This window comes from Odocoileus virginianus, chromosome 29 (genome assembly GCF_023699985.2).
Source record: "Odocoileus virginianus isolate 20LAN1187 ecotype Illinois chromosome 29, Ovbor_1.2, whole genome shotgun sequence".
Taxonomy (NCBI): Eukaryota; Metazoa; Chordata; class Mammalia; order Artiodactyla; family Cervidae; genus Odocoileus; species Odocoileus virginianus.
The window spans coordinates 25,071,367-25,097,624 of NC_069702.1; the positions used below are offsets into that span (position 1 = coordinate 25,071,367).

Sequence of the window (26,258 nt, forward strand, 5' to 3'; positions counted from 1 at the left end):
TATATGTACTTATCTCTTAACAAATAGGCTTATATACGCCTGTAATTACCACAGAACATATACACAAATATATTTCTTGATTTTGAGCTCTTTAATATATCACTGATATAGATTAAGTTGGAAGTAAACATACAGAGGCAATCCAAAATGACTAATGATAACACTGGCTACCATTTCTTGAGCACCTGCACTATGCCTTACCCTGTTCAACCTGCAGAACAGTGTAATGTAGCTTATCTGGGATTATTCCCATCTTACAGGTAATGAGACCTGTAGGTTCATGAGCTTAAGTGTAGTAGCTAATAAAAGGTAGAGTTGAAATTCAAACCCTGATCTGTCAAAACTCTGAAGTGTAGGCTATTCCTAGCCTCTGTGACCTCTGAAGATTTTCAAATCAATTTATTCTCTTTACTTAAATAAACTTCAGCTTGTTGGTACAGTGCCCCCAACTCATGTCTTTTGCTTTTCTTATTCACTAATTTTTTAAAAAGTATAAAAGTGATATTTGTTGCAGCAGAAAAGCTGGAAAGTTGGCTTTTTTTTTTTTTTTAATTTATTGGTAGTCCTACTACCTGTATGCTTTCCATGTGGCACTAGTAGTAAAGAACCCGCCTGCCAGTGCCAGAGACAGAGAGATGCAGGTTCAATCCTTGGGTTGGGAAGATCCTCTGGAGAAGGAAATGGCAACCCATTCCAGTATTTTTGCTTGGGAAATCCCATGGACAGAGGAGCTTGGTGTGCTAAGGTCCATAGGGTCACAAAGAGACAATCACAGTTAATATGATATTTCCTCTTGTCTTTTCTTTAATGTGAATGTTAAAGTATGGTTGGAATTTTGCTGTATTTTAGTTTTTTTAAATTTTTTCCCCCCAATGTATCTTGAGTAGGGTTTATATGTCATTTAAAATCCTTCAAAAAAAACCCACTTTTTAATGTCTGCATAGCTTTCTGACAGAAGACTGAGCTAGAATTGAACTGGGCTAGAAATGTTCACCTGTAGTTGGCTATTTAGCAACCCATGACTTTTTGAAATAGTGCAAACTATAAATTTTAACATGTCAGAAGTATTTATTATTTATTTTGTGCCATTGTCTATGCTATCAAGTACAATAGAATGAAAATTTACTTTAAAACACTCAACTGTCTTCCCCCAGGAACGATGCCAAAACTGTCAATGTGATCACAACGGCCTGTTTCTCTAAGGTCACCAAGGTGAGCTCCTGCAGGGCTGTGTGGAGGCACCATCAGTAGGTAGTCCCCTCTCTAGCCGAAAGGTGAAGGAGAGGAGTGGGTGTGCAAGGAAGCGCTGGCATGCAGACACACACTGTCCATCCTGTGCTCAGGCTGCTTCCCTGCTTTATCTGTGCTCTGGAACAGGCAAACAAAATAAGAGTTTTTAAAATGCTCTCTATTAAACGATAGCCTTAGCATTTATTTTATGTTTTCCCCTGTAATTCTTGACTGTTCTTTTATTGGGTTCGGACAAAGCTGAAAGAAATTTAAGGGTGTGTTTGACTTTCTGTTAGAAGGGCTATGATATCCCTTTTCTTATGGGGGATGTAGAAGTTCTTGACTTGCCGCTTGAAGGATAACAGCTGGCTAAGAAAGATGAGCCCAAATCCTACCACTCTTTTTTTTTTTTTTCTGCTTCAGATCCTGGTTCATATGCATGTATAAAATATAGACAGAAGTATTTATTGTTTGTTGTAAGCTGGGATGAGTAATTGACTTTGTCTGAACTGCTCTTTAGATATTAGTTGCTGCTTTGACATTCTTCCTTGGGAAAGATGAAGAGGAGAAACAAGCCAGTGACTCAGAGTCTGAGGTTAGTTTAACCACGGATACTTTTGAACTTTACAGTTTATCAGATTTTATTATTGCTCTCAGAGTAGATTGTTAAAGTTAGAAACTTCTATGCTACCTTTATCCTTTATTGAGTTCTGCCATGCAGAGATTTTGTTCTATTTCGATTTTGTCCCATTCAGTAAGATTGGTTAAATAACTAATAAAACTTAGATTCATTCAATCTTGTTCTTTCTAAAGCTATACCTATATAGCACTGTTTAAACCTAGAATAAAAATTACTGCCAATATATTTTTGAGGTTAAACATCATGGAGGTTTATAGAGTGGAGAAAGGAAGTCGTGTGTGTGTGTGTGTGTGTTCTAAGTCTCTTGAGTCTTGTCCGACTCTGTGACCCTAAAGACTATAGCCTGCCAGGTTCCTCTGTCCATGGAATTCTCCAGGCAAGAATACTGAAGTGGGTTGCCAAGCCCTTCTTCAGTGGATCTTCCCAACCCAGGGATCAAACTCACATCTCTTATATCTCCTGCATTGGCAAGCAGGTTCTTTACCATTAGCACCACCTGGGAAGCCCTGGTGGTGTAGCATCTTTAAAAGGAAGAATCAGGATTTATGATGTCATGAAATTTTCTTTGTTAAAAATACTTTTATTAAGATGAAAAATAAATTCTGAAAAAATGTCCCTTCTCATTTTTGCATTTTGATAATAATAGCGGAATATGAAATAACATCTTATAATTTGTTTTGTTATTATTAAATAACATATGAACAATAGATTCCTATTGTAAAAATTTCAGATATTATAGATATAATAAAATAAAAGTTTTCTCAATCCTTTCTTCTTTCCCACCTCCCTTTTCATAGATAACCATTTCGTTTCTCATGCATTTATATGTGGACCTATATATATTGTCTTATGTGTGTAGTTTGTTTTTAAAATATGTGTAAACAATGTATTTTATTTTGCACCGTGTTTTCTTTGTGATGACATATATATAATAGAGATAGATGTATCAGTGCATTTGGATAGTCTTCTACTTGTACATATAGATCTACACATGATCTTAGCCAAAAGGCCGAGAAGCGATGTACATATAGATCTATCTCAGTATTTTAACCTCCACATAATGTTTCAGAATATGAAATGTAGTGTAGATTAAGTATTTCCCTATTGATAAACACTTGTTTCCAGGTTTTTTTTTCCTTCAAATAAAAACATAGTTGCCTTCTGTCTATATATTATACTTCAATAAAAACTAAAGCAGAAAAACAAGTTAGTGCTGTAGTGGAAATCTTGTATGTGCCTGTTTCTGCACATGGGCAAACATTTTATTGAATTTTTAAAGTTGTGTTTATTTTTAATCGCATCATGCAAAGAGTACAAATACAAAGAAGTGACTGAAAGGGTTATTCTCTGCTCTTATGCAGTTTTCCTTGTTTATGGTTTTACAAAGTAGTTTTTTCTTCAGGATGAAGGACCAACAGCAAGAGACCTGCTTGTGCAGTATGCCACTGGGAAGAAAAGCTCTAAAAACAAAAAAAAGTTGGAAAAGGCTATGAAAGTCCTCACGGTGAGACTTACACCTAGGAAAGGAGATGGGATTCATTAAAACTCAGAATATGTGGTCTTTAGCAAAAGCTTTTAGGCATTTGAAATAAAGTAGCATTTTTGTTAAAGACTTAGAAATGTGTGATGAATTTTTAAGCCCTGATTTTTTAATTTATTTTTTTATTTTTTTCCCCCATTTATTTTTATTAGTTGGAGGCTAATTACTTTACAGTATTATAGTGGTTTTTGCCATACATTGACATGAATCAGCCATGGATTTACATGTGTCCCCCATCCTGAACCCCCCTCCCACCTCCCTCTCCATCCCATCCCTCTGGGTCTTCCCAGTGCACCAGCCCTGAGCCCTTGTCTCATGCATCCAACCTGGGCTGGAGATCTTAAGCCCTGATTTTTTTTAGATGAATAATTGTTCTCAGCTGTGGCAAAATCTGTGACTTGAATAAATTAATTTGATTAAATTCATTTTTATTTGTTTTGATCATGTCTTCTCAGAAGAGAATGCAAACGAAGTAAATCTTATATTTTGTAGTGATTATTTGAAGTCATTAATTTGGCCCTAGTTTGTTTTTTAATGTTTATATTTCCAGATCCCTGTAAGTCTCACAGGTGCTAATAGCTGAAACATTCCCAAGCCGACTCTTAGAAGACGTAAACCACCTTTAGGTCTTCCAGTTGAAAGAAAGTTTTTTGGAACAAAGTTTGTTTTTGTTTTTTTTTTCTTTTTAAATAGTGTGACAGACTTGGTAACAGCCTAGGGCCTCTTCACTATAATTCAGAATGTAAATATTTTCCTCTCCTTTTCTTTCAGAAACATAAAAAGAAGAAAAAACCAGAGGTGTTTAACTTTTCAGCTATTCACTTGATTCATGATCCCCAAGGTACTATAGTATGACCTCCTAAGTTCGTTGTTGGCTTTATCTGCCTATTTAGCTTCCTAACTTTCAGGTTATCAAAGAATATAAAATCCCTGGCACTTAATAGACAATAAATGCTAAATTGTTGCCTGTTGGTCGTGGCCTAGAGAATTACATTCTAAAGCAGTGATTCCCAGCCCACAGCAAAATAAGAAAAATGTGGGGGAACAGCTCTCTTCACAATTCATGTCTTTCATAATGTAGTTAATAGTAAGACATTGTACTTGACCAAATGAAAAATTAACAATCTCTTCTTATTCCCATTGTTTTGTTTTGTTTTAAAAACCGGTGGGTAGAAACCTAAAATTTGGGAAACTGTTCTAGAACACTAGTTCTCACACTAGATTGCACATGGAATCAGTTGGGGAATCTTATGAAACTATACTGGTACTTAGGTCCTGTTATTCCCAGACTGATTAGTTGATATGGGATATGACTGGACAATGGGGTGGTTGTTTGGTTTGTGTGTTTTAATCCCTGTTGGTTATCTATTTTAAACATAACAGTGTGTACATGTCAAGCCCAGACCCCGAATCTATCCCTGCCCTGGCAATGGGGCTTTTAAATGCTTTCTGTACTCCAGTTTACTGACCCTTCCTCTTGGTCAGTGTTCCTCAAACTTTAAGGCATACACAAATCACTGTGGGATCCTATTAAAGTACAAATTCTGATTTTCAGTAGGTCTGGGGGTAGGTCCTGGGTTTCAGTATTTGTAATAAGCTACATGGTGGACAGCTGCGGGTGTTCTGCAGACCACACTTTAAGAAGCAAGGTCTTAGAGTGTTTGTCAGTCACTCATTGTTGATGCTGAAAATCTTGGGAATCCTTAGGACTTAACTTTGGGCACCATCGAAGGTATATTTGCTTGTGTATAAGTCTTTTCACCTGTCCTGTCACTGTTTTCACCATCCTGGTTCTGCAGAGTGATTTCAGGCACAGTCACCCTAGAGTCAATGATCAAACCACCATTTTCTCTACACTTGTTGGATAACATTGTGCAGACCGTGGGCCCACAGTATACGTCTCTGATTATTTTCTTCTTTCCAGATTTTGCAGAAAAGCTACTGAAGCAGCTGGAGAGCTCCAAGGAGAGGTTTGAAGTGAAGATGATGCTCATGAACCTCATCTCCAGATTGGTGGGAATTCATGAGGTTTGCATTGCATTGTGTTTCTCTTGATGAATATTATAAGTAAATTATTCTTGGTAAAAGGACACTAAGGTAGATCCTCGCATACCATTTCAACCCATATAGTTTACAAAAGGATAAAATCTTTCACTGGAAAACAGCTGTTTTTGTCACTTTTTCTTACCAGTAAGTATGAATGTTGAATTGTACATGTATTCAGTTTATAGACAGTTTTTTTTTTTTTTAACTTCATTTACCTTTGTTTCACTTATACTTTTTTCTGAGCCAACATAGCGCATATATTTTTATCAACTGTTACTATGTTTCACCATTTACCCCTTCATAGCTTTCCTGACTTCTGGCTTACTCACTTAACAAAGCTGAATTCTCTGATTATTCATTTAATATTAAATTAGATTGCAAGAACTCTTTGGTGGTATAATGTATGTATATTGTGTATACACATGGAAACCTTAAACATACTCAGACTATCTGCCTTTATAGAAGAAGGAGGAATTCCCAAAAATTCAGGTGAGGAAGAAATGACCGTTGAGGTTGTTCCTGTCATTTTGCTCTTGTGACTAGTTCTGATCTGATTGTCATTGAATATGTTGCTTTCTTCAAAAAACAAAAAGTAAAACAGGCTTCTTTATTGAATATCATGCAGTATAGACAGGTACCAAGATAAAAATGAAAGTAGACATGAGTGAATATATTTACTCCATTTCTAAAAGAAAAATTCAGCATTTTAAGAAAAAATTGCTTTTTCTCCATGGGCTACAGTTCTAAAGCAGGATCATCCAGTCAATTCTTGTCACATTTGTGCAGTAATTTCAAGTCAACCTGAATTTAAGCTCAGCAGAAAAGCAAAAGTGATTTATAATTGAAGTCTGATTTGATGGAACTGAAAACTGGAGTTTCACAACTGACTGCAATTAAATATCCATCTCTATATCAAACACAAGTCTTGCCATTTAGTTTTCTGGTTCTCCTGGTCCTACTTTTGCTCTGTGACTAAAATAGAAAAAAATTTATTCTCACATGATGAGCTTTGAAAAAGACTAAGCCATCTCCAAAGTTTTTCTTCTTGAAGTTAAAGATTACAGTTGCTTTAATAACGGGATCCTAATCACTTTCATCTAGGTAGTTCAGTTCAATTCAGTCGCTCAGTTGTGTCCCAACTCTTTGTGACCTCATGGACTGAAGCATGCCAGGCCTCCCTGTCCATCACCAACTCCCAGAGTTTACTCAAACTCATGTCCATTGAGTCAGTGATGCCATCCAACCATCTCATCCTCTGTCATACCCTTCTCCTCCCGCCTTCAATCTTTCCCAGCATCAGGGTCTTTTCAAATAAGTATTGGAATTTCAGCTTCAACATCAGTTCTTCCAATGAATATTCAGGACTGATCTCCTTTAGGATGGACTGGTTGAATCGCCTTGCAGTCCAAGGGACTCTAAAGAGTCTTCTCCAACACCACAGTTCAAAAGCATCCATTCTTCAATGCTCAGCTTTGGATGAGAGTCCAAATCCATACATGACTACTGGAAAAACCATAGCCTTGGCTAGATGGACCTTTGTTGGCAAAGTAATGTCTCTTTTCAATATGCTGTCTAGGTTCGTCTTAACTTTCCTTCCAAGGAGCAAGCACCTTTTAATTTCATGGCTGCAGTCACCATCTGCGGTGATTTTGGAGCGCACATCTAGGTGAAGCTCAGAGTAATTTCTCCAGTGTGGTTCGATTGTTATCCAATAACAAAACTAGACTGTGGGTTTTTTGGTGATCAGATTACACTACGTACTATTCAGGTTTGAATTACTATTACCTTTGAAGACTAAAAAGTTGCTTCTGTAGCCACACCAATTAAAAGTAGAATATTGCATTTTGACTGCTTTTCCTCCCTTGGTTTATTCTGTGTACTTTCTGCCTTGACATAATGAGGATAGGAACATAGCCTTCCTGTCCTTGGTTAATACAGTGCATTGAATCATCCTGGATCATTCATACTTGTTGAGGAGGGGCGGGGAATGAAAGTAAAAAATGACCCCCAGTTAGGTAAGCTTGGTGACATAGATCATGGAGCAGTGAAACTCTGCAGCCCAGCGGAGTTTACATATTAAGTCTGCGCATTCTTCTCTCCACAGCTTTTCCTCTTCAACTTCTACCCCTTTGTGCAGAGGTTTCTACAGCCTCACCAGAGAGGTAAGGCTTCCACTTGCTGTGTTCCTTTGGTGGCCTTGGGGTTAGAATAACCATTTTTGTTATGGAATTGCAGTTATTTGGAGAGGAAAAACAACAAAATATTTGGTTCCTCAAAGCAAGTCTTTTTGTAATACCATGCTCATACGGAAAATTCTTAAAAAGACTTTTGACTATTTACTGTAACTTGGTAATAGATACCAGGGTTTGTCTTACTGCTTTCATTGCCCTTATTTGTATTCTTAATTAAAAACATCAATATTGTTAATAGACTATACCTCAATACAAAATAAAAAGTTTATAAAGTTTGGGGAAAAAGAAAAACAACATAAAAGCAAGAAGAAAGTAATGGTTGTTTTTGCCTTTGAACTTGTACCAAAGTAGGAAAGAAGTGAACATTTATTGAACATTCAGCATGTGCCAAATGCTGTGCTAAACGATTCACATGTAGTCATCTCATTTCATCCTCACTTCAGTCCTATGAGGTATAGAAAGAAAAAAGACCAAGATCCCTCTGTTCATTTGCTAAAGGCCTCGTTCTTTATGTATGGTTGGTTTAGTTGCTAAGTTGTGTCTGACCCTTGCGACCCCATGGACTGTACCCATCTGTCCATGGCATTCTCCAGGCAAGAATACTGGAGTGGATTGCCATTTCCTTCTTCAGGGGATCTTCCTGACCCAGGAATCAAACCTGGGCCCCCTGCATTGCAGGCAGATTTTTTATATATACTGCTTCTTTAAAGGGAGAGTGTGTGTATATATGTATGTTTATATTTTTTCATTTATTTAGTGATTCCTAGTCTGAGCACTGCACTAGACATCAGTGAATATAAAGTATTGCTCTTACCTTCATAGAGCTTACATTCTAGAGGGAGATCCACAGAGTGTTGTATATAATATGTCCAGATGAAGATAAGTATTTTGAGAAAAAAGGAAGCAGGTAAGGAGAACAGAAAGTGCCAGGGTGGGTTCTGTTTGAATTATGTGGTCAGGAGAGACATTTTGATGAGGCAGCAGTTGAGCAGGAAGCAAGGCAGTGAGCCATGCAGACGTCTGAGAGTTGGGTGTTCCAGGCTGAGTAATCAGGAGCAGTAAGGCCGGTGTGTGTGCTCACCATGTTTGCTGTGGTCCTGAGACAGGGCTGTAAACTGACTGACCGTGGCCTTTCTCATCTCTTACATTGTTAGAAGTAACGAAGATCCTTCTGTTTGCTGCACAGGCGTCTCATCACTTAGTACCTCCAGAGGTGAGAACTCTTAAACTTTACTTCTGTCAGGATCTAGTGAGTACATAGCAGTGCCACTGAGTAATCCCGCAGAGATTACTGTCCTCCCCGCCTTCTTAACCTGAGTAGAAGAGACACTAGCTCTTAAGGACACTTATATAGAGAAGTTTACTTATAGAAATAAAAACATTTTACTATAGAAAATATAGTTTGTTTTGAACCAGGGGTTGAGAGTTCTTGTTTTGTTGAGTGGCCAGATTTTATCCTGGAGAAGGCAAGAATATCAGTGAATTTATATAGTGATTATTTTTCAAAGCTGGTAGTTCCTTTCTTTGATTAAAACAGTGTTGGATAAACCTGGGTCAAAGAAAATTTTTAACCAGTGTTGAAAACTTATATTAAAGGAGAGCCAGATTTAATCTCAGAATAGCCAAGAAGACAGCTGAAACCCAAAGTAGAGTACTTTTCTGTCTTCCTCAGTCTTGATCCTTCCACCTCCCAAACCGAAGGTGGAGGGCTGTTTATCCACTATGATAGTCTATCGTCCCTTCATCGTCAAAGCGTTTGAGTAGGTGGAGACATGTTACTAATACTCATATCCTTTCTTTCCATCCCATTCAGATCATCCAGTCATTGCTCATGACTGTGGCCAACAATTTTGTTACTGACAAGAACTCTGGAGAAGTCATGACAGTAGGGTATGTAGAACATGGCTGGAGGCAGTGGCTGTGGTTTTCACCTACTGGCTTTGCTTTCCATTACCAGGATATGAAATTTCAGCTAAAATGTGCCCTCTGAGAAAAACTTAAATATACTTCAGCCTTCTCAGTATTTTGCTTCTCTTGATAATTTTTTAATTTATTGGTTAGAATTTTGAGCCAGAGAAAAGATTTCTTTGCTTCTAATTAACATTTTGTTTTTAACTAGCTTTTTACTCTTTCAAATGAATGCTTGTGTGCAGTCTAAGTATTTTTTCCCTGTCTGCTACCCTGAATTCCTGTCGTCCCTGGAACAAATGATTCATTATTAAATGATCCTTTAATCCTAGAGCAGTTCAGTGACCTTTTTGATTAATTCAAAAACAGTTAAGTGTGAGCACGTTTAGGGTGTCCAGTCTGTCCTGATAACTAAGCAGTATGCTGAGCAACTGCTTTTTATCTCACTTGGAAAACATTGCTGGGAGATAACAGCCCTAAAGACTAACTTCTTGGGTGGAATGGGGGGGTGGGGGATGTATAAGTAATTGTGACTGATTCGTGTTGATGTACGGTAGAAACCAACAAAACATTGTAAAGCAGTTATCCTCCAATTAAAAAAAAAAACTTTACTTGACCTAATAGTTTCCCTTAGAGTTGGCGAATAAATGCTGCCAACATATACAAGCCCACCTCCTTTTATTGCCCTTTGCTTTACACATTGAAGGTCTGTGGCAACTTTGTGTGGGGCAAGTCTAATGGTGACATCTTTCCAACAACATTTGCTCATTCCATGTCTGTGTGTAATGTTTTGGTAATCCACCAGCATAAAGATTATGCCTCACTGAAGGCTCAGATGAAGGTTAGCATTTTTAGCAGTAAAGTATGTTTTAATTAAGGGTATGTACATTTTTTCTTAAACATAATGCTGTTCACATTTAATAGACTACAGTATAGTTGAAACATAACTTTTGTATATACACTGGGAAACCAAAAAATATGTGTGACTTGCTTTATTGCATTGTTCTGGAACCAGACCTGCACTGTGTCTGAGGCATGCCTATATTTTACAGAGGTGACAATGTTGCTTATTCTTCTAATAGAGGAAATAGCAGTAAACTGTGTGGAATCAAACCCCTCTGAGGCTGCCCACTCACTCCCACATTCCACCATGCTGAAGTTTTAGAGACCTCAGCACTATAAAACTGACCTTATATTCCTTGTGATTTAGTCTTTTTAGAAAATTTTCTTAGGTTGAATCACATGAAACTCCTGTTTATTTATTTTTTTATTTCATTTTTTCCTTTTTTAGAATCAATGCTATAAAAGAGATAACAGCTCGATGTCCTCTGGCCATGACTGAGGAACTTCTGCAAGACCTGGCTCAGTATAAGACACACAAAGATAAGAGTAAGTGCTGTATTACTCTCAGTAGATGGAGTATAGAGTATCTCATTTTTGTCTCAATAGACTCTTTGCTCTGAAGTTTCTAGTTAAAGCTGTTATTTTCCAGATGTGATGATGTCTGCTAGAACCTTGATTCAGCTCTTCCGAACACTGAATCCTCAGATGTTACAAAAAAAATTCCGGGTAGGTGAAGCATACATATGTTGATCAAGGATTTGGTCTCAGAAAGTGAGAGTAATTCCCTACAATTTGAGTTTGAGTACTTCTGGTGCTTGGAGGAGGAAATGGCAGCCCACTCCAGTATTCTTGCCTGGGAAATCCCATGGACAGAGGAACCTGGGGGCTACAGTCAGGCTGTCAGTGCTAGACTAGATGGGGTTGCAAAGAGTTGGGCGCAGCTGAGCACATATCTGATGCTTCCATTCAGAGTGTTGGTGATACATGTAGTTTTATTCTTTAAACGCAGAATAAAGTTGAATACTGTTCCTTAACTATTTTATAGTTGGTATATGCTCTTCGATACTGAATGAGTCTTATAGACCTCTTCAGATGTACGGCTGATGACAGCATTTAACAGGCTATTCCTTAATCAGATACTACCTCTGTTGAGGTGGGAGGAAATGAGATGTATGTATGTAACAGAAGAAGCAGAGATCTCAAGACTTAAGAATCAAAGTTTCCTGGGCTAGTTCAGAGGAAAGCAAGGAAACAGTGGGCAAAGTTTTGAGAGGGAATTTACTTTGACCCAAGACATTGGTGAACTGTTTTTGTCATTGATTTGCTTCCATTTTTTGTGATTCTCCTGAGTTCATAATCCTAGAGAATCCTTTTCATGAATAATGTTTTGCTGTCTAAGCAATTTAAAACTAGTTCCTTTCCTTTAGGGTAAACCTACAGAAGCCTCCATAGAAGCAAGAGTGCAAGAATACGGAGAACTGGATGCTAAAGATTACATTCCAGGAGCAGAAATTCTGGAAGTTGAAAACGGAGAAGAAAATGCTGAAGGCGACGAAGGTTTGTTCTTATTGCACCATTATTCAGGACAGAATCACTCCTGCTATGTCTGTATCGACCTTGAAATCTTTATACTGTGTGGACATTCATTCAGCTGATGTTAACTGAGTAATAACTACTGCTGCGGGCATTGCAGGTATTAATGGGCGTTGATGGGCATGGTTCCTGCCCTGAGGGAGCTGACATTCTAGTGTAGGAAACGCTTTTTGTGTCCTTCAGATTGGCTGCCCCTTGTCAAGGGCATGCTGTTTGATACTTGGGAAAGATAATGGGGTTTTGTTGTTGTTATTGCCTAGAAAAAATGGTGAGGATTACAGTCTCTAGCAATCCTCCCATTGAAGGAGAAAACTTGTTGAACTTGTTGAGGAATGCTTGAGGAACCCCGTTCTGATTTCCAAGGTTAGCATTTATTGCTTTGGTTACTAGAGTCCTATCTTCTTCCTGTTTTTTAATTATTTCAACAAAACTTTTGTAAACATTAGCTATGAGCCAGCCATTGTCAAAGCAAAGATGAATGACATTGTTCCTGTCCTTGAGAATTTTTCATAAACAGCTAATAAAGCATTAACAGGATTTATGATTAGAGTCAGGTATAAGGGCTGGAGAGAGGTCAGTTATGCCTCAGAGTTTCAATAAAAGCTTCAAGAAAATGGTAAGCCATGAGTCATACTTTGAATGCTGAGTGAGCAGTTGTAGAATAGTGGAGACTTTGCAGGCAAAGGATTTAGGAAACTTTTAGAATGTAGGATACAAGGTGATGCACAGAAAGCTGAGACTGGAGATGGAGTTGGGGCCTTCTCGTGAGTGGTGGTGTGAGCTCTTAGCCATGCCTAAGAGCTGGGACACTGTCTTACAGAATGTGGGTGTCCACAGGGAACTGCAGGTGCCCTTGACTTGGAAAACTCTCTGTGGTAGCTCCATTAGGAACTCTGATGCCTTTTTAATGAGATGTCTACAAGGTTCTTGCACAACCAGAATTTTCTGCCTTGGTTCCCTGAACGATTTGTTTCTAACTAATTTCTCAAACATTTAAATATGCTTAGAAAGTTAAATAACTCTTATGCAGTCACTGTAAATATACAGGTACAGTTTTGATGGACATGATTGGTTTGGTGGAAAGAACACGGACTCTGGAGTCATATGTGATTTTCCTAATTTCAGCATAGCCTGCATTTCTAGCAGTCTTTTGACCTGGGGCAGGTTATGTAACTTGAGAATCTACTCCTCTTTTGTTGAGTCATAACAGTCAGAGAAAGACTGTCGGATTTTGGCTCATGGTGGATGCTTAATCAGTGCTTATTTTCTATTCCTTGACTTAGTTAAATTGATGTGACTTATTTAACAATACTATTACTCCACTCTTGGTGAGCACCTACTTGAGATTCATTACCTAAGTTTTCTTTTGCTTGATTTACCTCAGTGTACCGGGAGCGCCGAACAGAGGGCGGGGTTGCTGACACGCTCTTTTTCATGCAGATGGCTGGGAGAGTGCCAGTCTCAGTGACGAGGCAGATTCTGATGGCGAATGGGTTGACGTGCCCCATTCTTCTGACGAAGAACAGAAAGAGATCGTAAGTCCTAAAAGTTCTGTCCCGACTATTGAGGGGCTACCCTCTCAGCAGAGCTAATGGCCGTTTAAGCCCGTGTTGTGTTCTCTCAAGTCTGAGAAACTGAACAGCATGCCGCTGGAGGAGCGGAAGGCCAAGGCGGCGGCTGTCAGCACTAGCCGAGTGTTAAGTCAGGAAGACTTCCAGAAAATCCGAATGGCCCAAATGAGGAAAGAGCTCGACGCTGCCCCTGGGAAAGCCCAGAAGAGGAAATACATTGAAATAGACAGCGATGAGGAGCGCAGGTAAGACGGCGCATGCACCAGGTCCTCAGTCGGCTCACGTGATTATGAAAGTTATAGGAAAAGGAATTCTATCCTTGTCTGATACTATGGTTTTTCTCTTCACCCCAGGGGTGAGTTACTTTCTCTTCGGGACATTGAACGCCTTCATAAAAAGCCGAAGTCTGACAAGGAGACAAGACTAGCAACTGCAATGGTGAGTGAGGCATGTCATTGCCTGGGTCTTTAAACAGACAGATACAGTGAAGTGAAATACGACTCAAAACTTGTATAGGCACAGAAAAGCTGTAATTAGAATAGAAGCCATAGATGGGAAGTTAGGTGAGTTTTAGCAACTTGATAGCCACATAACCACCATCCAAGACATGATGTGGAGCACAGAAAGGCACCAGGACATTTTCACAACTTAAAGGAGGCCCAGTCCACTTATCAAAGCTATGAGAAAAGCAGTGAAATGTTTATAGTCATTAAAGAAAAGCCAGAGACAGTTGGAGCCTGCCTACCTTTCCAGCTTGATTTTCTCTGCCTTTATTGTGTCAGACACCATTCAAAACGCTCTCCACATCACCCTCTGTTCCATTGGTACTGACACCTCTTTAGATAAGTTTGAAAACCCTTGTTTCTTCCCCACAGCTGTGCATAAACTATTCCTACTTCCTGAAATGCTCTACCCTTCCCACCTTTCCTCACCAGAAAGGCCTTCACCCTGCAATGAACAGCTCACGAGGTCTTCCTTTCTCAGAGACTCCTCTGATCTCTTGGAAGCCATTTGTTCCACTGTGCTCCCCAGCCCCATTACAGTACATCACAGTCGTGTCTCCCCCGGACTGAACTGTCACCAGGGAGCAGGGACTGGGTTCCACCCACCTTCATGTCCTTGGCTTCCAGTGGAACTGCCCCAAAGAAGATGTGTATGTTGACGGTAGCTCCTGCTGTGGTATTTTTTGTGCGTGTGTGCTAATAGGCTGGAAAAACAGACCGAAAAGAATTTGTGAGGAAGAAAACCAAAATGAATCCATTTTCCAGTTCCACCAATAAAGAGAAGAAAAAGCAGAAGAACTTCATGATGATGCGGTATAGTCATAATGTCCGGTCAAAAAATAAGCGTTCCTTCCGAGAAAAGCAGGTGAGTTCAGCCGGAAGCTTGACGAGGCAGAGTGGTGGTGGTGGTCTGCGACTTCTCTACGTGTGAGTGGAACTGTGCCCTCTAAGACCTTGTGTAATGTGTGTCTCAGGATTAACGGGCTGCATTCTTAGAGAGCATGGAGAGGTGGAGAGCAGTCAGGGCGTATAAATCCTATACCTAACTTGGTTGAGATTCAGCTGTGTGATCTTTGGGTCTTTTTTCTTCTCTCTAAGTAAAGGAGTTTAGGCTAAATGATTGCTAAGGTCCATTCCTATGCTGAGTCTCTTGGTGTTGCATCTATGAAATATAATATCAAACTGAACTGAAGGATAATTTTTGAGTATTTGTTATATGCCTGGTGCTTTTCTCCAAAAAGCATTATTATGTGTGGTAATATCTCAGAAAAGGCTTCCCAGATGGCTCAGTGGTAAAGAACCTGCCTGCCAATGCAGGAGACGCGTGTTCGATCTCTGGGTCAGGAAGATCCCCGGCAGAAGGAAATGACAACGCACTCCAGTGTTGTAGCCTGGGAAATTCCATGAATTTCCAGAGAATCTGCCAGAGAAGCCTGGCAGACTACAGTCCACAGGGTCGCAAAGCGTGGAACAAGACTGAGCGACTAAGCAATGACAGTATCTTAGAAACAGCATCAGGAGAGCAGTGCAGACTAAACAGTCTGTCCCTGGCATGGTCATTCCTCTGTGTGCCCTTAGAGGCCTTTGGCCTTTTATTTTACCCATTTTCTGTCTTGGGCGAGTAGCCTTGTTATTGTAGTAAAACAGATTTTTGTTTTTATATCCTTGTCTCCTGCGTGTACCAGAGTATATATCTAAATGTACCCAGAAGAATCTCTAGGAAATCAGGTTAAGTAAATGTTAGTGCCACATCCTGAACGAGCGTTCCTAAATTGCAAGCCAGTTATGAACCTCCCAGTTCCGAATGTGAGAGCCAGCTCTCCAGGGCAGGGCTCCGTCTGTGTGGGAACCGAGTCAGAATGAACTAAATTAAGGTACCCCTTAACGCCTGCCTACCTATTTAAACTTTCTAGTTCTCAACTGTTTAGCTGCTGCTGCTGCTAAGTCGCATCAGTCATGTCTGACTCTGTGTGACCCCGTAGATGGCAGGCCACCAGGCTCCCCCGTCCCAAGGATTCTCCAGGCAAGAACACTGGAGTGGGTTGCCATTTCCTTCTCCAATGCGTGAAAGTAAAAAGTGAAAGTGAAGTTGCTCAGTCATGTCCAACTCTTTGCAACCCCATGAACTGTAGCCTACCAGGCACCTCCGTCCATGGGATTTTCCAGGCAAGAACACTGGAGTGGGTTGCCATCGCCTTCTCTAATGTGTGAAAGTGAAGTCTCTCAGTCATGTCCAACTCTTTGCAACCCCATGAACTGTAGCCCACCAGGCTCCCCCGTCCCTGGGATTCTCCAGGCAAGAACACCAGAGTGGGTTGCCATTTCCTTCTCTAATGCGTGAAAGTGAAGTCGCTCAGTCATGTCCAACTCTTTGCAACCCTATGGACTATAGCCTACCAGGCACCTCCGTCCATGGGATTCTCTAGGCAAGAGTACTGGAGTGGGTTGCCATTGCCTTCTCTGCAACTGTTTAGCAGCATTGTATAAGTAATAAAACGACAATATTCTGAATAGAAGTTGTTGAAAGCTGAAGTGAAAGATGCCATTAAAGATTTTAAATAGTCTCGGACTTCCCTGGTGGTCCAGTGGGTAAGAATCCACCTGCCAGTGCCGGGGTCGGGGGTTCAGTCCCCGGTCCAGGAAGATCACACTTGCTGAGGAGCGGCTAAGCCCGTGTGCCACAACTGTGGAGCCCACGTCCTGTACGATGTGCTCCACAAGAGAAGCTGCTGCAATGGGAAGCCCGTGCGCCCCAGCTAGGGAGTGGTCCCTGCTCAGGGCAGCTAGAGAAGGCCAGCGACGAAGACCCAGTGCAGCCAGAAATTAATTAATTTTAAAAGATTTTAAATTGAATTTTCCCAGTTCCATTTAAATTCATGGTTGAATTGATTAAATCCATTAATTGATCCTTCCCTGCTTCTTGTACAATTTTACAGTTGAGGAAATAGTTGGCAGGCCTTGCCTTATTTTGAGATGTTTGTAATCTTGCTACACTTAGCTAGGAGCGTTCCCTTCCCCACTTCCTCTATTTTTAGCAGCTTTTTTTGGCATGATAGAGAAGCCTTGCATTGTTCCCATCAGCACCTCTGGAAGTATCAAATATTTGTCTTAAAGAATTTTTTAAGAGAAAGTTAAGAGTTCATTGGACATGCGCACACGTTGGTTCAAGAATGCTTTTTCCTCCTCCGGTTTTCTTGCCATGACCAGAACTTCTTTGTTTGTTTCCTTGTCCTATATTTTCTTTAGGGTCTCTTCATTATGAAGCTTGACTCTGGGTTCCTAATTTTCTCTATTCTGTCCTTTCCTCTAGGCCAGCAGAGTAATCAAAATGAAAATTATTACATGAGATATTTTACACTCTTGTTTTTGAGCAATTGAAACCCAGTGTGTTTTACACTTGTGCTCTGTGCTGTGTTCAGTCACTCAGTCATGTCTTCCTCTTTGTGACCCCATGGACTGTAGCCCGCCAGGCTCCTCTGTCTATGGGGATTCTCCAGGCAAGAATTGCAGAGTGGGTTGCCATGCCCTCCCCCAGGGGATCTTCCCAAACCAGGGATCGAACCCAGGTCTCCCGCATTGCAGGTGGATTCTTTACCATCTGAGCCACCAGGGAAGCCCATGAATACTGGAGTGGGTAGCCTGTCCCTTCTTCAGGGGATCTTCCCGACCCAGGAATTGAACCAGGGTCTCCTGCATTGAAGGCGGATTCTTTACCAGCTGAGCTACTGGGGAATATTTGGACTAGCCATGTTTCATTGCCCAATAGCCATGTGTAGCTAGTGGCCACTGTATTGGATGGTGCAGTTATAGAGCATCTCCAAAAAGAGGCGAGACCAGAGAAGGAAGGTAAAGCACAGAGAAGACGAGAGGAGAGGACCTTGCAGTGTGTTCAGATGGCGGGCTGTGAACGGGGAAGGGACCTGATATGTGTGAGAGTAGCCTGTGCTTTGTTACAGAGTTTAGTGAGTGGAATTAAATCTGTGTAACCTGAGCTGTAACATTGTTAGCTGATTGTTGTTCAGTTGCCCAGTCGTGTCCAACTCTTTACGACTCCATGGACTGCAGTATGCCAGGCCTCTCTGTCCCTCACCGTCTCCTGCAGTTTGCCCAAGTTCATGTCCATTGCATTGGTGATATATTATTAGCTAATATATCGTTCTTAACCACATGTATGACTATTCCACAGCTTTCCAGTTTTGAACTTATTTAATCAATATATAACAATATGAACGGATACTATATTTAAACTGACTTTACAGATATGAAAATAATACATATATGGCTAACTCAGAAATACCTTCTTAGCCATGCAACTTGGTTGAAAGTTGGTTGAAAGAAACTTGTTAATTTTTTTCTACCATAAGTGTCCCAGTTATTCTGCCTGTCTACACAGACATACTAAGACCCAGGCCTGAGTTAAAGGCAAGAAGTCAATAACTTAAAATCATAAAATTCAAAAAGTGTGAATATGTAGATGTAGAGCCAGGCAACCTCCACCCCCACAAAATGCTTTAAAGTGTCTAGGACTCAAAAGGTGATGGGTGCTTGGGGAATTAATGGAATAATATTCATCACAAACTTAAAAGGTACACATTGGCCTTGATTATCTTTTTTTAATTTAGGTTTATTCTTCATAATCTTTTACTTAATATTCCATTTATTTTCTTTTGGGAACTGTAAAACTTTATGAGGGTATTTACAGGTTCACTTTGAACATTGGCCCAGTGGTCTTCTTCTCTAGATCGTGTTTACCTCATTTTTTCTTTATCTTCCAGCTGGCATTACGAGATGCACTCTTGAAAAAGAGAAAAAGAATGAAGTAACTTCCAAGCAAGTCTTCCATTCCAAGGAGAATGCTAAATTTGTATCATCACTCTGAAAACTTGCAAATTAAGAATATTTGTTTATATTTAAAAGTCCAGAAGCACTATGTTGTGAAAACCACAGTAAACTTGGTAGCTTTTGGTGTTCTTATTTTAGAGATGAGTAATGGTGGGAATGTTTGAAATGTAAATAGCCGTGGTATAAACTTATTTTCATTTAGTATACATGCAAGAAAATAATTATATACATATGTATAGAGAAAGAGTTAGAGTGCCTATTAATTGTCACTGAAGATATAAAAATGAATAAGCCATAACTTCTCATTCAAGATATTTATAACCTGTTTGTAGGATGGGGCGAGGGGCAAGTGTGTTTATATGTATTTACACTGCTGTATAAATAATTCTATAGTAGAGACAGTTTTATACTTCTGTGGAGTCACAGAGGCCTTATGGACTAACTCTGCAGAGGATGGGTATTATATATTTTCTTAAAACAGGACAATGTTACAAGAGTAAGAGGATCTTACTTGTAAATAGGCTTACCTGCTGAAAACAGGTTCCTGCTGTACAGATTTTGAGTAGACAGTTTAGCCTTTTTAGTCCATCCATCCAAAAGATGTAATTTTTTTTTTATGCCATGTATAGGCTTTTTGGCTAAGATCTCATTTTTTAAATTGCCTTAAGTAGTAATCTCGGAGTGGCTTCTGTTCATTATTTGGGCTGCCCGCTCTTCCACAGAGGAGAAAGAAGTCAGATTAGTTTCCTCAGTCTTCCTTGACCCTGTAATATGTCCAGCCCTCTGTTGGCCTTGTCTCAGTAAAAGGCTTCTAATGTCAGACAGGTACTCTGTGTGCTGAGTGGTGTGTGTTATCTCCCGCCCCTATGCATACTTGAGTGGATTCCAAGGTTCACAAGAGCCATGGTCAGCTGTTTGCAAGTTTCTGCATTTGGAAATAGTTTGGTGCCCTTTGTCTCAAATTTCCTAGATAATATTGTGATAGTTGGAAAAATTGCTTCAAACTAGAGTAAAAGGCAATTTTCTGCCCACTCAGCAGCTTGTAAAACCACTTCTCTTATTCCTTTTCTAGCATCATCTGTTTACTTTCTGAGTTCAACTTCCGTTTTACTTCAGTGAAACTTTGTGACTTTTTCTAAGACACCCCATACCACTGGGGATTAGTTATGAAGACCTCAATGATTAATGATTACTTTGCAGTGACCTGGGGAAAGGAACCCTCCATCAACCCCCAGCAGCTTTAGTGTTTCACAGGAAGTGCATATTTGAATGTTTCAGTCCTGAAGCTGCTCTTTGCTCTTTGCATTTTTCAGCTGTCTCCCTGTGTATGTGTCTAGCTCCAGAAAGAAGTAAATAAAACTCAAAACGGCCTTGGGTCTGTAGCTTTGCTCTTTGAATTGTGATGATGCTGGGTACTTTCATCCTTCCCCTAGACTTTTCCACCCCTCTGAGCTGCCGAGAGGCCAGAGTCCATTCTGTAGTCTCCCCTCTGTTCTGCTACTCTTAACTGAAGTTTGTATGGCAGCTAAATTTCTGGCTTTAAAAGTTATAGCTTTAACTTTTATTTCTTTAATCCCATAGTATCAGTTCAGTTCCGTCGTGTCCAACTCTTTGCAACCCCATGGACTGCAGCACGCCAGGCTTCCCTGTCCATCCCCAACTCCTGGAGCTTGCTCAAATTCCTGTTCATCAAGTCGGTGATGCCATCCAACCATCTCTTCCTGTCATCCCCTTCTGCCTTCAATCTTTCCCAGAGTCAGGGTCGTTTCCAGTTAGTCAGTTTTTTGCATCAGGTGGCCAAAGTTGGAGCTTCCTCATCAGTCCTTCCAATGAATATTCAGGACTGATTCCTTTAGAATTGGTTTGATCTCCTTGCTGTCCAATGGACTCTTACAGCATATAATTCCTTTTATTATTTTATAAGTCTTCTATTGAGAATATTTTCTGCTTACTGTAAGTTTGGAACTCAGATCCTCACAAGATTGGATGCTGTCAACAAGGGTAGAGTGACCTTCAAGGTGACTTCTTGAAGAAGTCACCAGGGCTTGAACTTTAGCTCTTGAGTCTCAAATTTTTGTCAACAGTGAGAATGGGGCCATTTCAGAGATGAACACTCAACCGTCCAAACTCATAACATATAAAGTATAAATCTAGAACACTGATACATATATGTGATCTTAGCAAGTTCTGGTAGAAAATAGGCTCCACAGAAGGCAGCGAGTGTTCTGTGCTAGTTCAGTGCCCAATAAGTATAAGTGCTCAACAAATACTCGAGTACCTCATAAAAGCCCCTATCTGTCAGTCTTCTCTCCATAAATAAAATACCACCTACCTCATCGATTGTTTTGAGAGTTTTGAGAACTAAGCACTTAGCATGGTATTTGCCACCAGGAAAGCATGCAGTAAATTTCTCATCAAAGATTAGATACCTGTTAAGTTTTTTTGTTTTAGTTTTGGGTTTTTTGCTTAATTTATTTGAAACAATGGTTGAAGTTGCTATAAATATTTGCTTTACTCCTTATCCATTTAGGGGGAACTAGTTTGAAACATAAAAATGTATCTTGGGGGAGTTACCTGGCAGTCTAGTGGTTGAGACTTTGTGGTCTCACTGCCAGTGGCCCGGGTTCAGTCCCTGTTCGGGGAACTAAGATCCTACAAGCCACATGGTGTGGCCAAAACAATTTTTTTGAATGTATATTGAATGCTCAAGCACGTGCTAGAAGCTGTTGGGTTACAAACACAGTGTTCCTTCCATGTAGAAACTTTAATCCTTTGAAGGAAATAGACTTACAAAGTGATTATATAAAAAAGGCACATCACAGGGCTAGGGACAGCCTAGGGAGGAACAGTTAAACTAGCAGAAAGGTAGAATGCCTGATCGCTAATACAATGATAGTTAGGAACAGAACAGCAGTAGGAGATGAACTCCCAAATCATAAAAGTTTAGGGTTCAGAAGTTGGTATAATTTTTTGAAGATTTTGATTAATATATATTTTGTTGTCATGATCTCATATCCTAATTCTTTGAAAATGTGTAATCTCTGTCATGTTACACGGCAACTTAGTGTTGACCACAGTGTTCAATCAGTCGGAATGTTGTGTTCTTCACTCTCTTCCAACAACACAAGACTCTACACTTGGACATCATCAGATGGTCAATACCGAAATCAGATTGATTATATTCTTTGCAGCCAAAGATGGAGAAGCTCTATACAGTCAGGAAAAACAAGACCAGGAGCTGACTGTGGCTCAGATCATGAACTCCTTATTCAGACTTAAATTGAAAAAAATAGGGAAAACCACTGAACCATTCAGGTATGACCTAAATCAAATCCCTAACGATTATACAGTGGAAGTGACAAATAGACTCAAGACATTAGATCTGATAGAGTGCCTGAAGAATTGTGGATGGAAGTTCATGATATTGTACAGGAGACAGGGGGCAAGACCATCCCCAAGAAAAAGAAATGCAAAAAGGCAAAATGGTTATCTGAGGAGTCCTTACAAGTAGCTGTGAAAAGATGAGAAGCAAAAGGCAAAGGAGAAAAGGAAAGATACACCCATTTGAATGCAGAGTTCCAAAGAATGGTAAGGAGAGATAAGAAAGCCTTCCTCAGTGATCGATGCAAAGAAATAGAGGAAAACAACAGAATGCGAAAGACTAGAGATCTCTTCAAGAAAATTAGAGATACCAAGGGAACATTTCATGCAAAGATGGGCACAATAAAGGACAGAAATGGTATGGACCTAACAGAAACAAGATATTAAGAAGAAGTGGCAAGAATACACAGAACTATACAGAAAAGATCTTCATGACACAGATAATCACGATGGTGTGATCGCTCACCTAGAACCAGACATCTTGGAATATGAAGTCAAGTGGGCCTTAGGAAGCATCACTACAAACAAAGCTAGTGGAGGTAATGGAATTCCAGTTGAGCTATTTCAAATCCTGAAAGATGATGCTGTGAAAGTGCTGCACTCACTATGCCAGCAAATTTGGAAAACTCAGCAGTGGCCCCTGGAAAAAGTCAGTTTTCATTCCAGTCCCAAAGAATGGCAATGCCAAAGAATGCTCAAAGTACCACACAACTACACTCATCTCACCCACTAGCAAAGTAATGCTCAAAATTCTCCAAGCCAGGTTTCAACAGTACCTGAACCGTGAACTTCCAGATGTTCAAGCTAGATTTAGAAAAGGCAGAACCAGAGATCAAATTGTCAACATCTGCTGGATCATCGAAAAAGCAAGAGAGTTCCAGAAAAACATCTGCTTTATTGACTATGCCAAAGCCTTTGACTCTGTGGATCACAAGAAACTGGAAAATTCTGAAAGAGATGGGAATGCCAGATCACCTGACCTGCCTCCTGAGAAACCTGTATGCAGGTCAAGAAGCAACAGTTAGAACTGGACATGGAACAACAGATGGTTCTAAATCAGGAAAGGAATACGTCAAGGCTGTATACTGTCACCCTACTTATTTAACTTATATGCAGAGTACATAATGAAAAATACCAGGCTGGAAGAAGTACAAGCTGGAATCAAGATTGCTGGGAGAAATATCAATAACCTCAGATGTGCAGATGATACCACACTTATGGCAGAAAGTGAAGAGGAATTGAAAAGTCTCTTGATGAAAGTGAGAGGAGAGTGAAAACGCTGGCTTAAAACTCAACATTCAGAAAACTAAGACCATGGCATCTGGTCCCATCATTTCATGACAAATATATGGGGAAACAGTGGAAACAGTGGCTGACTTTATTTGGGGGGAATCCAAAATCACTGCAGATGGTGACTGCAGCCATGAAATTAAAAGACGCTTACTCCTTGGAAGGAAAGTTATGACCAACCTAGACAGCATATTAAAAAGCAGAGACATTACTTTGCCAACAAAGTTCCGTCTAGTCAAAGCTATGGTTTTTCCAGTGGTCATGTATGGATGTGAGAGTTGGACTATAAAGAAAGCTGGAAAAAAAAAAAGCTGAGCATTGAAGAATTGATGCTTTTGAACTATGGTGTTGGAGAAGACTCTTGAGAGTTCCTTGGACTGCGAGGAGATCCGACCAGTCCATCCTAAAGGAATTCAGTCCTGAATATTCATGTGAAGGAATGAAGCTGAAGTGCCAATATTTTGCCCACCTGATGTGAAGAACCAACTCATTGGGAAAGACCCTGATGCTGGGAAAGATTGAGGGCAGGAGAAGGGGATGACAGAGGATGATGGTTGAATGGCATCACAGGCTCAATGGATATGAGTTTGACAGACTCCAGGAGATGATGAAGGACAGGGAGGCCTGGCATGCTTCAGTCCCTAGGGTCACAAAGAGACACAACTAAGCAACTGAACAACAACAACAAGCTCAGTGAATTTACACAAATGGAATATGTCCTGGATATCAGCACCCAGATCAAGAAACAATATTACCAATATCTAGGAAGCCCAGTTTTTGAGTGGAGAACTCAAGAAATGCTGCACTACCAAAATCCTTAATGGCACAAGAGTCATGTGGAAAAATATGGGCATCTAGGATACTGACTCAAAGGGAGATTCTCCAGAGTCTGATTTTGAATGCAAAGAAGCTTATGCAATATGTTAATGAATTTGCTTCACTTTTTCAAACATGTTGGTATTTGCTGTTTAAATGTCTGTGCCAAGACAGAGAACTCTTTCAACACATACACATTTTTATCTAATAAGAAAGTATCGTGTTGTAGTTTAAATGTTAGCAAGTTCCTCTTTAAGATATATAGAATAATGCTGGTTCTTACAACTTACAATTTTGTAAGTGTAATATACTATGAAAATAGTGTGGGGACTTCCTGGGAGTCCAGTGGCTGGGCCTCCACACTCTCAATGCAGAGGGCCCCAGTTCCATCCCTGGTCAGGGAAATCAACCCCATGTGCCATAACTTAAAGATCCTACATGCCATAATCAAGAACTGGCACAGCAGATAAATAAATATACAGATTTTTTTTTTTAATAAAATTTTTTGTTGCTGTTGTCTGGGGACTTCCCCTGTAGTCCAGTGATTGAGACTGAGGTCAGAGATAGGTGGCCACCTGGGCCGGACACCTGGTGTTTGTCAAGTGGAGTAAAATTCAAGCTTTGTTCTCTCACCCAGACACTCCAGGGACAAAGCTAGTGGCAAAAGCTGAGTTCTGCTGGAGTAGAGAGGTAAAGGGCCAGCCCCCTTGAGGTCAAGGAGGACTTCCCCTTCTGCACTTTCACAGGAAGGCTTCTGGGGGTCAGAAAAGGAGGGGGCCCCACCCCATAAGAAGTCTGGACGTGCACCCACCAGACTCTAGGGTGGAGTCCATCTTAGAAAAAAGTTGCACATGCATCTTGGGGAGGATCCTAGGACCAGTCAGGTGTGGAGAAAGAAAGAAGTTAATTGGCCATATGTAAACAAAGTAAGAGTTGGACTACAAAGAAAGCTGAGCGCCGAAGAATTGATGCTTTTGAACTGTGGTGTTGGAGAAGACTCTTGAGAGAGTCCCTTGGACTGCAAGGAGAGCCAACCAATCCATCCTAAAGGAGATCAGTCCTGGGTGTTCATTGGAAGGACTGAGGTTAAAGCTGAAACTCCAATACTTTGGCCACCTGATGCGAAGAGCTGACTCACTGGAAAAGACTCTGATGCTGGAAAGATTGAGGGCAGGAGGAGAAGGGGACAACAGAGGATGAGATGGTTGGATGGCATCACCGACTCAATGGACATGGGTTTGGGTGGACTCCGGGACTTGGTGATGGACAGGGAGGCCTGGCATGCTGTGGTTCATGGGGTCGCAAAGAGTCGGACATGACTGAGCAACTGAACTCAATGAAACAAAGACCCAGAAGGACTGTCCTATAAAAGTGAGGTAAACCAGCTCGTTACTGTACTCCTCACTCCTGACCCCCACACTCCTCTCCAGGTGTGTATCTCTGCCTTTCCTCTGACATAAATAAATAGTTTCTCTGTGTGCTCTCCCATACACCATACTGTGTCTCTAGTAATAAACTTTGTACCTGTTTTGCAGTTTTTGCCTCCTTGAAACATTCTTGGTATCAGACAGGGTAAGAATCCGGGAACTTCACTTCTAGCCTGTGGCCCCTGGTGGACTGGTGGAAAATCCGCTTAATCCCTGGAAAGGGAAATAAGATCCTGCTTCAAGACTATTGTCTCTCTGAGAAAGAGACTCTGCTTTCCAATATGTGGGTGCAGGGCGTGGGCTCGAGCCTTGGTCAGGGAACTGAGGTTCCACTTGCCATGGAATGTGACCAAAAAAAAAAAAGTAAACTGTGGTTCAAATATAGCTGGTTGGATTTTCTTTTTCTCTACATATTAAGTATGTATGTATGCATGCA

General features: G+C 40.4%; 1 protein-coding gene and 1 long non-coding RNA gene across 3 annotated transcripts in view; one reads left to right on the forward strand and one right to left on the reverse strand.

Moving 5' to 3' along the window:
• SDAD1 (SDA1 domain containing 1) overlaps positions 1-25,929 on the forward strand; it is a 34,765-nt gene extending 8,836 nt beyond the window's left edge. For both annotated transcript variants that reach the window (XM_020894644.2, XM_020894646.2), the window contains exons 7-22: positions 1,155-1,212; positions 1,751-1,825; positions 3,273-3,374; positions 4,182-4,251; positions 5,335-5,438; positions 7,561-7,618; positions 8,803-8,861; positions 9,462-9,538; positions 10,848-10,945; positions 11,049-11,125; positions 11,827-11,956; positions 13,433-13,527; positions 13,618-13,808; positions 13,917-14,001; positions 14,770-14,931; positions 18,842-25,929. In XM_020894644.2, coding sequence (XP_020750303.2) covers positions 1,155-1,212; positions 1,751-1,825; positions 3,273-3,374; positions 4,182-4,251; positions 5,335-5,438; positions 7,561-7,618; positions 8,803-8,861; positions 9,462-9,538; positions 10,848-10,945; positions 11,049-11,125; positions 11,827-11,956; positions 13,433-13,527; positions 13,618-13,808; positions 13,917-14,001; positions 14,770-14,931; positions 18,842-18,889 — 1,489 coding nt within the window. In that variant the 3' untranslated portion in view covers positions 18,890-25,929. The remainder of the gene's footprint in view (positions 1-1,154; positions 1,213-1,750; positions 1,826-3,272; positions 3,375-4,181; positions 4,252-5,334; positions 5,439-7,560; positions 7,619-8,802; positions 8,862-9,461; positions 9,539-10,847; positions 10,946-11,048; positions 11,126-11,826; positions 11,957-13,432; positions 13,528-13,617; positions 13,809-13,916; positions 14,002-14,769; positions 14,932-18,841) is intronic.
• Positions 46-13,457, reverse strand: LOC139032045 (uncharacterized). Its single transcript, XR_011484592.1, has 2 exons — positions 13,372-13,457; positions 46-1,368 (listed from the first exon to the last, which is right to left on the reverse strand). It is a non-coding gene; the product is annotated as an uncharacterized lncRNA (long non-coding RNA).
• Positions 25,930-26,258: the final 329 nt, after the last annotated feature.